At 45.0% G+C, this 15,032-nt stretch overlaps 1 protein-coding gene across 2 annotated transcripts; it reads left to right on the forward strand.

Annotated features, from left to right (window-relative positions):
* The first annotated feature begins 4,594 nt into the window (after positions 1-4,594).
* Positions 4,595-13,128, forward strand: LOC106576636 (uncharacterized). 2 transcript variants are annotated; one of them, XM_045711292.1, is made up of 6 exons: positions 4,595-4,696; positions 5,345-5,412; positions 5,733-5,865; positions 6,128-6,345; positions 9,258-9,380; positions 12,613-13,128. In XM_045711292.1, exons 2-6 carry the CDS (start codon positions 5,393-5,395, stop codon positions 13,115-13,117), a joined length of 999 nt encoding a protein of 332 aa, XP_045567248.1. In that variant the 5' UTR covers positions 4,595-4,696; positions 5,345-5,392; the 3' UTR covers positions 13,118-13,128. The 2 variants fall into 2 exon arrangements, with proteins under 2 accessions (XP_045567248.1, XP_045567249.1); XM_045711293.1 differs by having other exon boundaries at positions 5,348-5,412.
* Positions 13,129-15,032: the final 1,904 nt, after the last annotated feature.

A 15,032-nucleotide genomic window follows, 5' to 3' on the forward strand; every position in this document is an offset into this window, starting at 1 on the left:
CTGGTGTGGCCTGTTAGGAGAGCTCTCCTCTGGGAGACATCACAGTAGGAGGTGGTTAGTCCCTCTGGTGTGGCCTGTTAGGAGAGCTCTCCTCTGGGAGACATCACAGTAGGAGGTGGTTAGACCCTCTGGTGTGGCCTGTTAGGAGAGCTCTCCTCTGGGAGACATCACAGTAGGAGGTGGTTAGACCGTCTGGTGTGGCCTGTTAGGAGAGCTCTCCTCTGGGAGACATCACAGTAGGAGGTGGTTAGACCCTCTGGTGTGGCCTGTTAGGAGAGCTCTCCTCTGGGAGACATCACAGTAGGAGGTGGTTAGTCCCTCTGGTGTGGCCTGTTAGGAGAGCTCTCCTCTGGGAGACATCACAGTAGGAGGTGGTTAGTCCCTCTGGTGTGGCCTGTTAGGAGAGCTCTCCTCTGGGAGACATCACAGTAGGAGGTGGTTAGTCCGTCTGGTGTGGCCTGTTAGGAGAGCTCTCCTCTGGGAGACATCACAGTAGGAGGTGGTTAGACCCTCTGGTGTGGCCTGTTAGGAGATCTCCTCTGGGAGACATTGTCCAGGGTGGTCCCTCTGTTAGTCTCCTCTTCTACGCTGGTCTCTCTGTTAGGAGAGCTCTCCTCTGGAGACACCACAGTAGTCCAGGTTGGTCCCTCTGGGCTGTTAGGTCTCCTCTGGGATCTACAGTAGGAGGCTGGTCCTCTCTGTTATCTCCTCTTCTACATTGTTCAGGCTGGTCCTCTCTGTTATCTCCTCTTCTACAGTACCAGTCTGGTCCTCTGGCTGTTAAGAGCTCTCCTCTGAGCATCACATTGTCAGGCTGGTCCTCTGGCTGTTGGATCTTTCTACATTGTTCAGGCTGGTCCTCTCTGTTATCTCCTCTTCTACTATAAAGGAGGTAACAGAGAGGACCAGCCTGGTAGGTAACAGAAGTATGCAGGCTGGTCCTCTCAGTCCCTCTCTGTGTCTGTGCTGACAGGAATGTTCACAGTCCACTGAGCCTCGTCTAAAGCCGTGTTTCTCAACCCTCCCTTCGGGGTCTCCCAGACGTTTCACAATGTTGTTGTAGTTCTCAACAAGCTCACCTGATTCACCTATTCAAGGGCTTGGTGATTAGTTGACAAGTTGAATCAGGTGGGGGTCCCCGATGCAACTAGAGTTTAATACAGTGGGGGGGAAAAGTATTTAGTCAGCCACCAATTGTGCAAGTTCTCCCACTTAAAAAGATGAGAGGCCTGTAATTTTCATCATAGGTACACGTCAACTATGACAGACAAAATTTAAAAATAAATCCAGAAAATTACATTGTAGGATTTTTAATGAATTTATTTGCAAATTATGGTGGAAAATAAGTATTTGGTCAATAACAAAAGTCTATCTCAATACTTTGTTATATACCCTTTGTTGGCAATGACACAGGTCAAACGTTTTCTGTAAGTCTTCACAAGGTTTTCACACGCTGTTGCTGGTATTTTGGCCCATTCCGCCATGCAGATCTCCTCTAGAGCAGTGATGTTTTGGGGCTGTCGCTGGGCAACACTGACTTTCAACTCCCTCCAAAGATTTTCTATGGGGTTGAGATCTGGAGACTGGCTAGGCCACTCCAGGACCTTGAAATGCTTCTTACGAAGCCACTCCTTTGTTGCCCGGGCGGTGTGTTTGGGATCATTGTCATGCTGAAAGACCCAGCCATGTTTCATCTTCAATGCCCTTGCTGATGGAAGGAGGTTTTCACTCAAAATCTTACGATACATGGCCCCATTCATTCTTTCCTTTACACGGATCAGTCGTCCTGGTCTCTTTGCAGAAAAACAGCCACAAAGCATGATGTTTCCACCCCCATGCTTCACAGTAGATATGGTGTTCTTTGGATGCAACTCAGCATTCTTTGTCCTCCAAACACGACGAGTTGAGTTTTTACCAAAAAGTTAGATTTTGGTTTCATCTGACATTCTCCCAATCCTCTTCTGGATCATCCAAATGCTCTCTAGCAAACTTCAGACGGGCCTGGACATGTACTGGCTTAAGCAGGGGGACACGTCTGGCATTGCAGGATTTGAGTCCCTGGCGGCGTAGTGTATTACTGATGGTAGGCTTTGTTACTTTGGTCCTAGCTCTCTGCAGGTCATTCACTAGGTCCCCCCGTGTGGTTCTGGGATTTTTGCTCACCGTTCTTGTGATAATTTTGACCCCACGGGGTGAGATCTTGCGTGGAGCCCCAGATCGAGGGAGATTATCAGTGGTCTTGTATGTCTTCCATTTCCTAATAATTGCTCCCACAGTTGATTTCTTCAAACCAAGCTGCTTACCTATTGCAGATTCAGTCTTCCCAGCCTGGTGCAGGTCTACAATTTTGTTTCTGGTGTCCTTTGACAGCTCTTTGGTCTTGGCCATAGTGGAGTTTGGAGTGTGACTGTTTGAGGTTGTGGACAGGTGTCTTTTATACTGATAACAAGTTCAAACAGGTGCCATTAATACAGGTAACGAGTGGAGGACAGAGGAGCCTCTTAAAGAAGAAGTTACAGGTCTGTGAGAGCCAGAAATCTTGCTTGTTTGTAGGTGACCAAATACTTATTTTCCACCATAATTTGCAAATAAATTCATTAAAAATCCTACAATGTGATTTTCTGGATATTTTTTTCTCATTTTGTCTGTCATAGTTGACGTGTACCTATGATGAAAATTACAGGCCTCTCTCATCTTTTTAAGTGGGAGAACTTGCACAATTGGTGGCTGACTAAATACTTTTTTCCCCCACTGTATCTAATCACAAACACAGATATCTCTCAAACACAGGGCTCAACTTACATATCTCTCAAACACAGGGCTCAACTTACATATCTCTCAAACACAGGGCTCAACTTACATATCTCTCAAACACAGGGCTCAACTTACATATCTCTCAAACACAGGGCTCAACTACATATCTCTCAAACACAGGGCTCAACTTACAATCTCTCAAACACAGGGCTCAAATCAAGATCTCTCAAACACAGGGCTCAAATCACAGATCTCTCAAAACAGCCGGCTCAAAGGTCTCTCAAACACAGGGCTCAACTCACAGGTCTCCTCTCAAACACAGGGCTCAACTCACAGGTCTCCTCTCAAACACAGGGCTCAACTCACAGGTCTCCTCTCAAACACAGGGCTCAACTCACAGGTCTCCTCTCAAACACAGGGCTCAACTCACAGGTCTCCTCTCAAACACAGGGCTCAACTCACAGGTCTCTTCTCAAACACAGGACTCAACTCACAGGTCTCCTCTCAAACACAGGGCTCAACTCACAGGTCTCTTCTCAAACACAGGACTCAACTCACAGGTCTCCTCTCAAACACAGGGCTCAACTCACAGGTCTCCTATCAAACACAGGGCTCAACTCACAGATCTCTCAAGCACATATCTCTCAAACACAGGGCTAAATTCACAGATCTCTCAAACACAGGGGTAAACTCACAGATCTCTCAAACACAGGGCTCAACTCAGGATACCAGTCAGAGGAAATAAGTTCATAGTTTAGGTAATGTTTTGTTCTGTTAATCAGTGATAATGGTATACCTGAAAAAAAGCACATACTGTAAGGGCAAAATCATTTCAACCCTCAAGGTAAAATCCTATAAATCTAGATGATGGTAGCCTAAATCTACTCTGATGCAATCAACTGTGGTAATGTCTTACAGTAATAGGTCTAACAGGTCACACTACGTCTGTTATATCAGGTTCACCTCACAGCGTTACAGTACTGAGTACTCCCTGTATTACTCAGAAACTCACTCATGAATAATTAGAATAGAGAGTCCCTTTGGAATGGACTTTAGACTGAGTGGTCCCTGTTCCTTTAGACGGAGTGGTCCCTGTTCCTTCAGACGGAGTAGTCCCTGTTCCTTCGGACGGAGTGGTCCCTGTTCCTTCGGACGGAGTGGTCCCTGTTCCTTCGGACTGAGTGGTCCCTGTTCCTTCGGACGGAGTGGTCCCTGTTCCTTCGGACGGAGTGGTCCCTGTTCCTTCAGACGGAGCGGTCCCTGTTCCTTCAGACGGAGTAGTCCTGTTCCTTTAGACGGAGTGGTCCCTGTTCCTTTAGACGGAGTGGTCCCTGTTCCTTTAGACGGAGTGGTCCCTGTTCCTTAGACGGAGCGGTCCCTGTTCCTTCAGACGGAGCGGTCCCTGTTCCTTCAGACGGAGCGGTCCCTGTTCCTTCAGACGGAGCGGTCCCTGTTCCTTCAGACGGAGCGGTCCCTGTTCCTTCAGACGGAGCGGTCCCTGTTCCTTCAGACGGAGCGGTCCCTGTTCCTTCAGACGGAGCGGTCCCTGTTCCTTCGGACTGAGCGGTCCCTGTTCCTTCGGACGGAGCGGTCCCTGTTCCTTGGCTGTTCTTCAGACTGAGTCGTCCCTGTTTTGTGTGGGGTCTTATTAAAGGAGTACAGCCAGCCCCTAGCCCTGATATGGCTAGCTTAGGATGTCATAGACAGCTACACTCTTAGGGGGGGAAAAAAGGTTCCAAAAGTTTTATTTGGCTGTCCCCATAGAAGAACCAATCAGCAGCAGTGGGGTGGCTTAATAACTGGGATTTTAGAGCTGACCTATCCCCTCAGTGTTAGTTCATGGTGTTCTCTGCAAGAGGTAGGAGGGGGCAGGCAGCAAGAGCCTCAACACTTTACCTCCCACTATCCACCCTGCTCAACGGCTGACATGACCAGCACTCAGGTACGTCTCACTACTGAACTTTACACAGTAACTTAACTCAGTGTCTTTAAGGTAGATGTATGCTATAGCTTTATTCTGCAGAAATGCTAAGCACATTTGAGTTTGTTCTTCAACTCAAGAAAGAGCTTTGTCACACGCCAGACATCTGATTTTTTCTGAATACTCAGAATTATCATGAGGTTATAGGCAGCATTCCCTAGTTCATGTGAGGGTTAAGGACCACTTGAAATGACTTGACGGAGTATTTTCAAGGTTGTGTTTTGGGAGAGAGACGGGAGAGGACCAGATACAACCGGTTATTTCATGGCAAATTTTAAACTTAATCAACAATTTACCTTTAAAAACACAAACTGGGTTAATTTAAAAGACTTCTCTTGAATCAGTTTGTCAGATTAACACCCAAGCAATCATTAAACATGTTTTCCTCTGCCCAGAGCTGGAATTAATGCAGCAAAATGCTATTTATATGCAAATAGCTTTCCGCACTAATAGAATCTTACCGGTGCTGCTGGCTTGGGTTGAAAGAATGAATAATTACCACAACAAAAAGACTCATTCTAATGAATAGGAATGTTTAGATTAATTCTCAGTTTGGAAACGTAATTTAAAGGTTTTTAAGCTATTTTCTGTCTCCCGGCTCTTCTACAGTAGATATGAGGACAACAGCAGCATCCTGAGCTGACAAAGAAACACTTCATGGAAGGAACAAGAGGCTGGTGAGTGTGTTTCCAATATATATAAATTGATGCAAAAAAAGTTTGAAGTTATGAGTTTGTATGTCTCTGAAGAAGTTGTCCAATATCAGGATTGGATATACGTTGACGATAAACAACGTTTCTTTATCTCTAGGGAAGTTGTACACACACTACACAATATCAGGATTGGATATACTTTGATGCTGCAGACAGTTTCAAGTTGTGACATTGTTTATTTCTAGAAAAGTTGTACAACGTAGCTTCATAGGTACCAACGATATATATATATAACCCTGTTTCCTTGTCCATTCTGAGGAAACATCCATGTCTCTTGTGGACAGGCCCTCTGATCAGCAGTACTTCCTTAAGATGCACCTCCCCAGGATCAAGAAGAGAACCCAGTCACCCCACAGAGAGACCGTTTCCCCTGTCCTCTCATACTACTCAGAGCCAGCCTACCTGCAGCACCGTAAGGTAAAGTATAGGAAGCAGCAGCTAGTAAGTCATCTTCATACAGATACTATCCTCTCTTCTAACACTCTGGAATAGGGTTTAGGGAAAGCACAGACTTCTTGAAATGATCAATACACAGTGGTTGATTGTTAGATCTCAAATTGACCCCCAGTCTTCGACCCTCTACGCCCTTCCTGTAGATCTGGAAAGGTCAGATAGGGTTTTCAGACAGAGCATCATATGAACACAACCCCCACCCCCACTGTGTTTTCATTTTGTTCAGGATGTGACTAGAGATTTGGCCCCGCTGCCTGGTGGAACGAGAAGAGGAGCGCTGGAGGAGGAAGACCAGGAAGAGACGCTGAGCCTACGGAGCATGCCCAGTATGAGAAGCACCCTGAGTCACGCCTCAAAGGTGAAAAGGTCACGGGGGTTCCCGAAGAGACACACCATCCCCGAGCTCAGACTGCCCCCTGTTACTAAGATTCATCCTGACCCCAGGTACTTCCTCACTTCTTTTATTGACATGTTTCTATCAAGACCACTCCTCGACATGCAACACTTCCTGTCCCTGAGGGAAAATGCTTTGGATTGAACTGGAGTCTATATAACCTCATGTCTATATGAGTCTATATAACCCCATGTCTATATGAGTCTATATAACCCCATGTCTATATGAGTCTATATAACCCCATGTCTATATGAGTCTATATAACCCCATGTCTATATGAGTCTATATAACCCCATGTCTATATGAGTCTATATAACCCCATGTCTATATGAGTCTATATAACCCCATGTCTATATGAGTCAATATAACCCCATGTCTATATGAGTCAATATAACCCCATGTCTATATGAGTCAATATAACCCCATGTCTATATGAGTCTATATAACCCCATGTCTATATGAGTCTATATAACCCCATGTCTATATGAGTCTATATAACCCCATGTCTATATGAGTCTATATAACCCCATGTCTATATGAGTCTATATAACCCCATGTCTATATGAGTCTATATAACCCCATGTCTATATGAGTCTATATAACCCCATGTCTATATGAGTCTATATAACCCCATGTCTATATGAGTCTATATAACCCCATGTCTATATGAGTCTATATAACCCCATGTCTATATGAGTCTATATAACCCCATGTCTATATGAGTCTATATAACCCCATGTCTATATGAGTCTATATAACCCCATGTCTATATGAGTCTATATAACCCCATGTCTATATGAGTCTATATAACCCCATGTCTATATGAGTCTATATAACCCCATGTCTATATGAGTCTATATAACCCCATGTCTATATGAGTCTATATAACCCCATGTCTATATGAGTCAATATAACCCCATGTCTATATGAGTCTATATAACCCCATGTCTATATGAGTCTATATAACCCCATGTCTATATGAGTCTATATAACCCCATGTCTATATGAGTCAATATAACCCCATGTCTATATGAGTCAATATAACCCCATGTCTATATGAGTCAATATAACCCCATGTCTATATGAGTCTATATAACCCCATGTCTATATGAGTCTATATAACCCCATGTCTATATGAGTCTATATAACCCCATGTCTATATGAGTCTATATAACCCCATGTCTATATGAGTCTATATAACCCCATGTCTATATGAGTCTATATAACCCCATGTCTATATGAGTCAATATAACCCCATGTCTATATGAGTCTATATAACCCCATGTCTATATGAGTCAATATAACCCCATGTCTATATGAGTCTATATAACCCCATGTCTATATGAGTCTATATAACCCCATGTCTATATGAGTCAATATAACCCCATGTCTATATGAGTCAATATAACCCCATGTCTATATGAGTCTATATAACCCCATGTCTATATGAGTCAATATAACCCCATGTCTATATGAGTCTATATAACCCCATGTCTATATGAGTCTATATAACCCCATGTCTATATGAGTCTATATAACCCCATGTCTATATGAGTCTATATAACCCCATGTCTATATAACCCCATGTCTATATGAGTCAATATAACCCCATGTCTATATGAGTCAATATAACCCCATGTCTATATGAGTCTATATAACCCCATGTCTATATGAGTCAATATAACCCCATGTCTATATGAGTCTATATAACCCCATGTCTATATGAGTCTATATAACCCCATGTCTATATAACCCCATGTCTATATGAGTCTATATAACCCCATGTCTATATGAGTCTATATAACCCCATGTCTATATGAGTCTATATAACCCCATGTCTATATGAGTCTATATAACCCCATGTCTATATGAAGTCTATATAACCCCATGTCTATATGAGTCAATATAACCCCATGTCTATATGAGTCTATATAGTCTATATAACCCCATGTCTATATGAGTCTATATAACCCCATGTCTATATGAGTCTATATAACCCCATGTCTATATGAGTCTATATAACCCCATGTCTATATGAGTCTATATAACCCCATGTCTATATGAGTCTATATAACCCCATGTCTATATGAGTCTATATAACCCCATGTCTATATGAGTCAATATAACCCCATGTCTATATGAGTCAATATAACCCCATGTCTATATGAGTCTATATAACCCCATGTCTATATGAGTCTATATAACCCCATGTCTATATGTGTCAATATAACCCCATGTCTATATGAGTCAATATAACCCCATGTCTATATGAGTCAATATAACCCCATGTCTATATGAGTCAATATAACCCCATGTCTATATGAGTCTATATAACCCCATGTCTATATGAGTCAATATAACCCCATGTCTATATGAGTCAATATAACCCCATGTCTATACACTTACTATACCAAACATTAGGAACACCTTAATATTGAGTTGCACCCTTCCCCCTTTTGCACTCAGAACAGCCTCAATTAGTCGGGGCATGGACTCTACAAGGTGTGGAAAGCGTTCCACAGGGATGCTGGCCCATGTTGACTCCAATGCTTCCTACAGTTGTGTCCAGTTGGCTGGATGTCCTTCGGGTGGTGGACCATTCTTGATACACACAGGAAACTGTTGAGTGTGTAAAAACCCAGCAGCGTTGCAGATCTTGACACCAACCGGTGCACCTGGCACCTACTAACATACCCTGTTCAAAGGCACTAAAATAAGTTATGTTGCCCATTCACCCTCTGAATGGCACACATACACAATCCATGTCTCAAAGCTTAAAAATCCTTCTTATACCTGTCTCCTCGCTTTCATCTACACTGATTGAAGTAGACTTAACGTGTGACATCAATAAGGGATCATAACTTTCAGCTGGATTGACCTGGTCATGTCTACAGTATGTAATGGAAAGAGCAGGTGTTCCTAATGTTTTAATACTCAGTGGATGTGTCTTTGTTTGTCATAGAGCCAGTCTGGAATTGAGGGGAACTGGCTACCTGGGATGTTCCAGACTTCCACCCATCATCAAATCTACCAGAACCCATGAGCCTCTGCACCAGGAGAGACCCCCAGGTCCAGCTGGGTACAGGTTCGATACCTTTCTCCATGTAGGTTCTAACTAATTACTCACAACCCAATGTGAGGGAGAGGAGCTACTCACACAGTAAATCTACAGGGGCGTCAGGACACACCCCTGGGGGACCCCGCCTCAGTACTGCTAATAATGGAGTCTCACGCTTCTCCCTCCCCAGGTATAGTCTACATACAGCAATCATCCCTCCCCAGGTATAGTCTACATACAGCAATCATCCCTCCCCAGGTATAGTCTACGTACAGCAATCATCCCTCCCCAGGTATAGTCTACATTCATACAGCAATCATCCCTCCCCAGGTATAGTCTACATTCTTTCCTACATACATACATACATACATACATACATACATACATACATACATACATACATACATACATACAGCAAACATCCCTTCCCAGGTATAGTCTACATACATACATACATACATACATACATACATACATACATACATACATACATACATACATACATACATACAAACATCCCTTCCCAGGTATAGTCATATATATACATATATACATATACATACATATACATACATACATACATACATACATACATACATACATACATACATACATACAGCAAACATCCCTTCCCAGGTATAGTCTACATACATACATACATACATACATACATACATACATACATACATACATCAGTCATCCCTCCTCAGGTATAGTCTACATACATACATACATACATACATACATACATACATACATACATACATACATACAGCAAACATCCCTTCCCAGGTATAGTCTACATACATACATACATACATACATGCATACAGCAAACATCCCTTCCCAGGTATAGTCTACATACATACATACATGCATGCATGCATGCATACATACATGCATACATACAGCAATCATCCCTCAGGTATAGTCTACATGCATGCATACATACATACATACATACATACATACATACATACAGCAATCATCCCTCCCCAGCTGTAGTCTACATACAGTAATCCGTTTTTCACAGCTTTAGCTCCTCTAAATATGAGTGGCTTGTTGGTTAAATTCACGGCATCAAATGAAAGAGAGGTGAAGAGGAGAAAGAAGTGCCTAGTCAATATCTCCGGCAGCAGACATATGCAGTTTCATTTTCTGCTTATTAATGATTTAAAGGCTGGTTAGTCTGCTGCCTGAGGCAGGAGGAGAAGGGGGAAGCAGGGCGGAAAGAGGGGGAGGCAGGGGGAGAGGAGCTCTGCAACATTCATTTGTCTATCTGGTGAGAGAAAGAGGGAGAGAGCAGTTGGAGAGAGACGTTAAGAGCCTGAGCGAAACTGGAGAGTTGTGAGGGCCATGCAGTTTACACACTCATACAGACACACACACACACACACACACACACACACACACACACACACACACACACACACACACACACACACACACACACACACACCACAATCACTTCTAGCATGGAACGCAGTTGGACTAATAAAATGGGCGTAAAGTGGCTCAATATGAAATGAAAAGGAAGTGCTTCTGGAATGCAAACAGCCAATACGGAGGGCGAGCTTTCTGTCAAACAGCCAATACGGAGGGCTAGCTTTCTGTCAAACAGCCAATACGGAGGGCCAGCTTTCTGTCAAACAGCCAATACGGAGGGCCAGCTTTCTGTCAAACAGCCAATACGGAGGGCTAGCTTTCTGTCAAACAGCCAATACGGAGGGCTAGCTTTCTGTCAAACAGCCAATACGGAGGGCTAGCTTTCTGTCAAACAGCCAATACGGAGGGCCAGCTTTCTGTCAAACAGCCAATACGGAGGGCTAGCTTTCTGTCAAACAGCCAATACGGAGGGCTAGCTTTCTGTCAAACAGCCAATACGGAGGGCCAGCTTCTGTCAAACAGCCAATACGGAGGGCTAGCTTTCTGTCAAACAGCCAATACGGAGGGCTAGCTTTCTGTCAAACAGCCAATACGGAGGGCTAGCTTTCTGTCAAACAGCCAATACGGAGGGCTAGCTTTCTGTCAAACAGCCAATACGGAGGGCCAGCTTTCTGTCAAACAGCCAATACGGAGGGCCAGCTTTCTGTCAAACAGCCAATACGGAGGGCTAGCTTTCTGTCAAACAGCCAATACGGAGGGCTAGCTTTCTGTCAAACAGCCAATACGGAGTGCTAGCTTTCTGTCAAACAGCCAATACGGAGGGCCAGCTTTCTGTCAAACAGCCAATACGGAGGGCTAGCTTTCTGTCGAACAGCCAATACGGAGGGCTAGCTTTCTGTCGAACAGCCAATACGGAGGGCTAGCTTTCTGTCGAACAGCCAATACGGAGGGCTAGCTTTCTGTCGAACAGCCAATACGGAGGGCTAGCTTTCTGTCGAACAGCCAATACGGAGTGCTAGCTTTCTGTCGAACAGCCAATACGGAGGGCTAGCTTTCTGTCGAACAGCCAATACGGAGGGCTAGCTTTCTGTCAAACAGCCAATACGGAGGGCTAGCTTTCTGTCAAACAGCCAATACGGAGGGCCAGCTTTCTGTCAAACAGCCAATACGGAGGGCTAGCTTTCTGTCAAACAGCCAATACGGAGGGCTAGCTTTCTGTCAAACAGCCAATACGGAGGGCTAGCTTTCTGTCAAACAGCCAATACGGAGGGCTAGCTTTCTGTCAAACAGCCAATACGGAGGGCTAGCTTTCTAGTAAAGCCTGAAATGAGGTTCTTAATTTAATATTGTCTACATCACCTCGGGTTTACCAGAGTGCATTTCATAATGTCTCCATTTTTGCCCCAAATAATTTATTCACTGTAAGTGATATTGGAGTTTCGGTGTTCCTTTGAATAAAGTTAAAATGTCAAAGCATCATTAGTGGAACGAACAAACTGCTGGTGATTCAATATTTTATTGGTCTTTTATTGAATTGAGATATCCACCCCTAACACAATAATGAGAAGATTCAGAACAATTCATAAAACAGAGGATGGATCTCTCCAGGGGTATAAAACACGGAGCTTGTTTAGGAGAATATACTGTGCTGCTGTGTTCACTCTGCAAACTGACTCTGACATTAATGTCAATGTACAACATTTATACTAGAAATTACAGCCATTTTCACAGAGAAAATATGAAATCTCTTTAAACACGTTAGAAATCAGAGCCCCTACATGTCCTTGTTGTCTCTCTATCTCTCTGATTTGCATGATGGTAAGACTGAATTCTCAGTCTCAATTCACATTTTGTCTATCACCTGTTGCTGTAGGCCTGAGAAGAAGGGAGACGTCACCCCTGGACTTCCAGAGAAGGAGGCTGTTGGTCTGAAGAAGCAGGGAGACGTCACCCCTGGACTTCCAGAGAAGGAGGCTGTTGGTCTGAAGAAGAAGGGAGATGTCACCCCTGGACTTCCAGAGAAGGAGGCTGTTGGTCTGACGAAGCAGGGAGACATTCCCCCTGGACTTCCAGAGAAGCGAGGCTGTTGGTCTGAAGAAGCAGGGAGACATTCCCCCTGGACTTCCAGAGAAGGAGGCTGTTGGTCTGAAGAAGCAGGGAGACATTCCCCCTGGACTTCCAGAGAAGGAGGCTGTTGGTCTGAAGAAGCAGGGAGACATTCCCCCTGGACTTCCAGAGAAGGAGGCTGTTGGTCTGAAGAAGCAGGGAGACATTCCCCCTGGACTTCCAGAGAAGGAGGCTGTTGGTCTGAAGAAGCAGGGAGACATTCCCCCTGGACTTCCAGAGAAGAAGGCTGTTGGTCTGAAGAAGAGTTTTAATAATGAGGACCTCCTCGAAGTACCTGTTGTGACCATGTCCAAGGTAATTTCTGATCAACCTCCACCCAAGACCCAACGCATCACGTTCCACAGCCCCGTGCTGCAGGCCGTGTACCCTATCACCCCTAACAATGAAACACAAACCAGGAAGGCAGAGGAAGATAGGAAACCCCTGTATCCCAGAGTCCTCTCTTCTACATCCACCTGCGCTGTATCTAACACCATCGGTCCTGAGAAAGTATACAGATTCCAGCCACATCTTCTGAGAGATAACCCCCCTCCATACTCCTCTGAGTGGACCGATCCAAAGGCTTTAACCCAAGGAAGGACTGAGTGGACTGAACCAAGGGCTCCAACCCAGGGGAGGAGAGAGATGCTGTTGATCAGACTGAGCATCACATGGTCCAAAGCCGAGAACAGCAGCAACCTGAGACAGCCACAGTCCCAGTCTCAGCTCCAGCGTTGCCCCATCCGTCCTCTGAAACCACCCCTGAGAAGACTGCCCATTTCCAACACAAGGAGGCTGAGGGACTGGGGGAGACGGGGGACGACGTTGGGGTGTCTGTGGGAGGAGGAGGAGGGGTGTGTCCCACCCCGGTCCCAGTCCAGCCTGGGTTACTGGAACCCTTTACAGGGTTCAAAGAGCACCTCTGTCGCCAGCTTCTCCACTCCCCCACCCCCTGGCCCAGCTTCTGGAGAAGGCCTCCGAGGTAGACCATATGACAGACAGGGGGAGACAGACAGGCAGACAGACAGGCAGACAGACCAGTAGATAGACAGATAATGTCCCAGGTTCCTCAGGTGCATACCCTCCAGACCCCCTGCAGTACTCTACCAGCCCATACCGTGCAGCTGTCTGGATCTCAGGGTCCAGGAGGGGCTCTGCCCAGAATCACCATGACCAGACCAACTCCTTCCCCCCAAACTCCCCCTCCTTCAGTCACACAATAAGAACAGGCATGCAGCATAGATAGATAGATAGATAGATAGATAGATAGATAGATAGATAGATAGATAGATAGATAGATAGATAGATAGATAGATAGATAGATAGATAGATAGATAGATAGATAGATAGATAGATAGATAGATAGATAGATAGATAGATAGATAGTCTATTTTACATGGAACTGTCAACCTACAGTGGTGTTCTAACTCGAAACCGTCACTCTACAGGCCTGTTCTACCATGGAACCGTCACTCTACAGGCCTGTTCTACCATGGAACCGTCACTCTACAGGCCTGTTCTACCATGGAACCGTCACTCTACAGGCCTGTTCTACCATGGAACCGTCACTCTACAGGCCTGTTCTACCATGGAACCGTCACTCTACAGGCCTGTTCTACCATGGAACCGTCACTCTACAGGCCTGTTCTACCATGGAACCGTCACTCTACAGGCCTGTTCTACCATGGAACCGTCACTCTACAGGCCTGTTCTTACATGGAACCGTCACTCTACAGGCCTGTTCTACCATGGAACCGTCACTCTACAGGCATGTTCTACCATGGAACCGTCACTCTACAGGCCTGTTCTACCATGGAACCTTCAATCTTTAGGGGCGCCGAGACACAGCCCTGGGGGACTCTGCCTTCAGCACTGCTAATAAGGAGGATAATTGTTTTAGCTATACAGGATTGCTACGGCCTGGTCTGCTGAGACGAGCACAATCCCAACGTCAATGACTATAGATCAGGCCTTGACTGAGTCCCTATTTCGTATAGAGTTGCACTACTTCTGACCAGAGCCCTATGGGCCCTGTATAAGGATAGTGTACTATTTAGGAGGCATGCCTCGTCTCTGTGGTGTCTGGACTGACCATGCTGTGTGTTGTAGTGGTGTGAGAGAGAGTTGTTTGTTAGCTGTGACAAGACTGAAAACTCTGTCAAATATGTGTCCTGTGTAGTTAGCTGC

The sequence above is a fragment of the Salmo salar genome, unplaced genomic scaffold (genome assembly GCF_905237065.1).
Source record: "Salmo salar unplaced genomic scaffold, Ssal_v3.1, whole genome shotgun sequence".
Lineage (NCBI taxonomy): Eukaryota > Metazoa > Chordata > Actinopteri > Salmoniformes > Salmonidae > Salmo > Salmo salar.

Excerpts from the sequence above, each read along its gene's own strand:
- LOC106576636 (XM_045711292.1), top strand. The coding sequence starts at position 5,393 with ATGGAAGGAACAAGAGGCTG. Across the intron at positions 6,346-9,257 it reads AAGATTCATCCTGACCCCAG|AGCCAGTCTGGAATTGAGGG; the intron begins GTACTTCCTCAC and ends TGTTTGTCATAG. Across the intron at positions 9,381-12,612 it reads CCAGGTCCAGCTGGGTACAG|GCCTGAGAAGAAGGGAGACG; the intron begins GTTCGATACCTT and ends CTGTTGCTGTAG.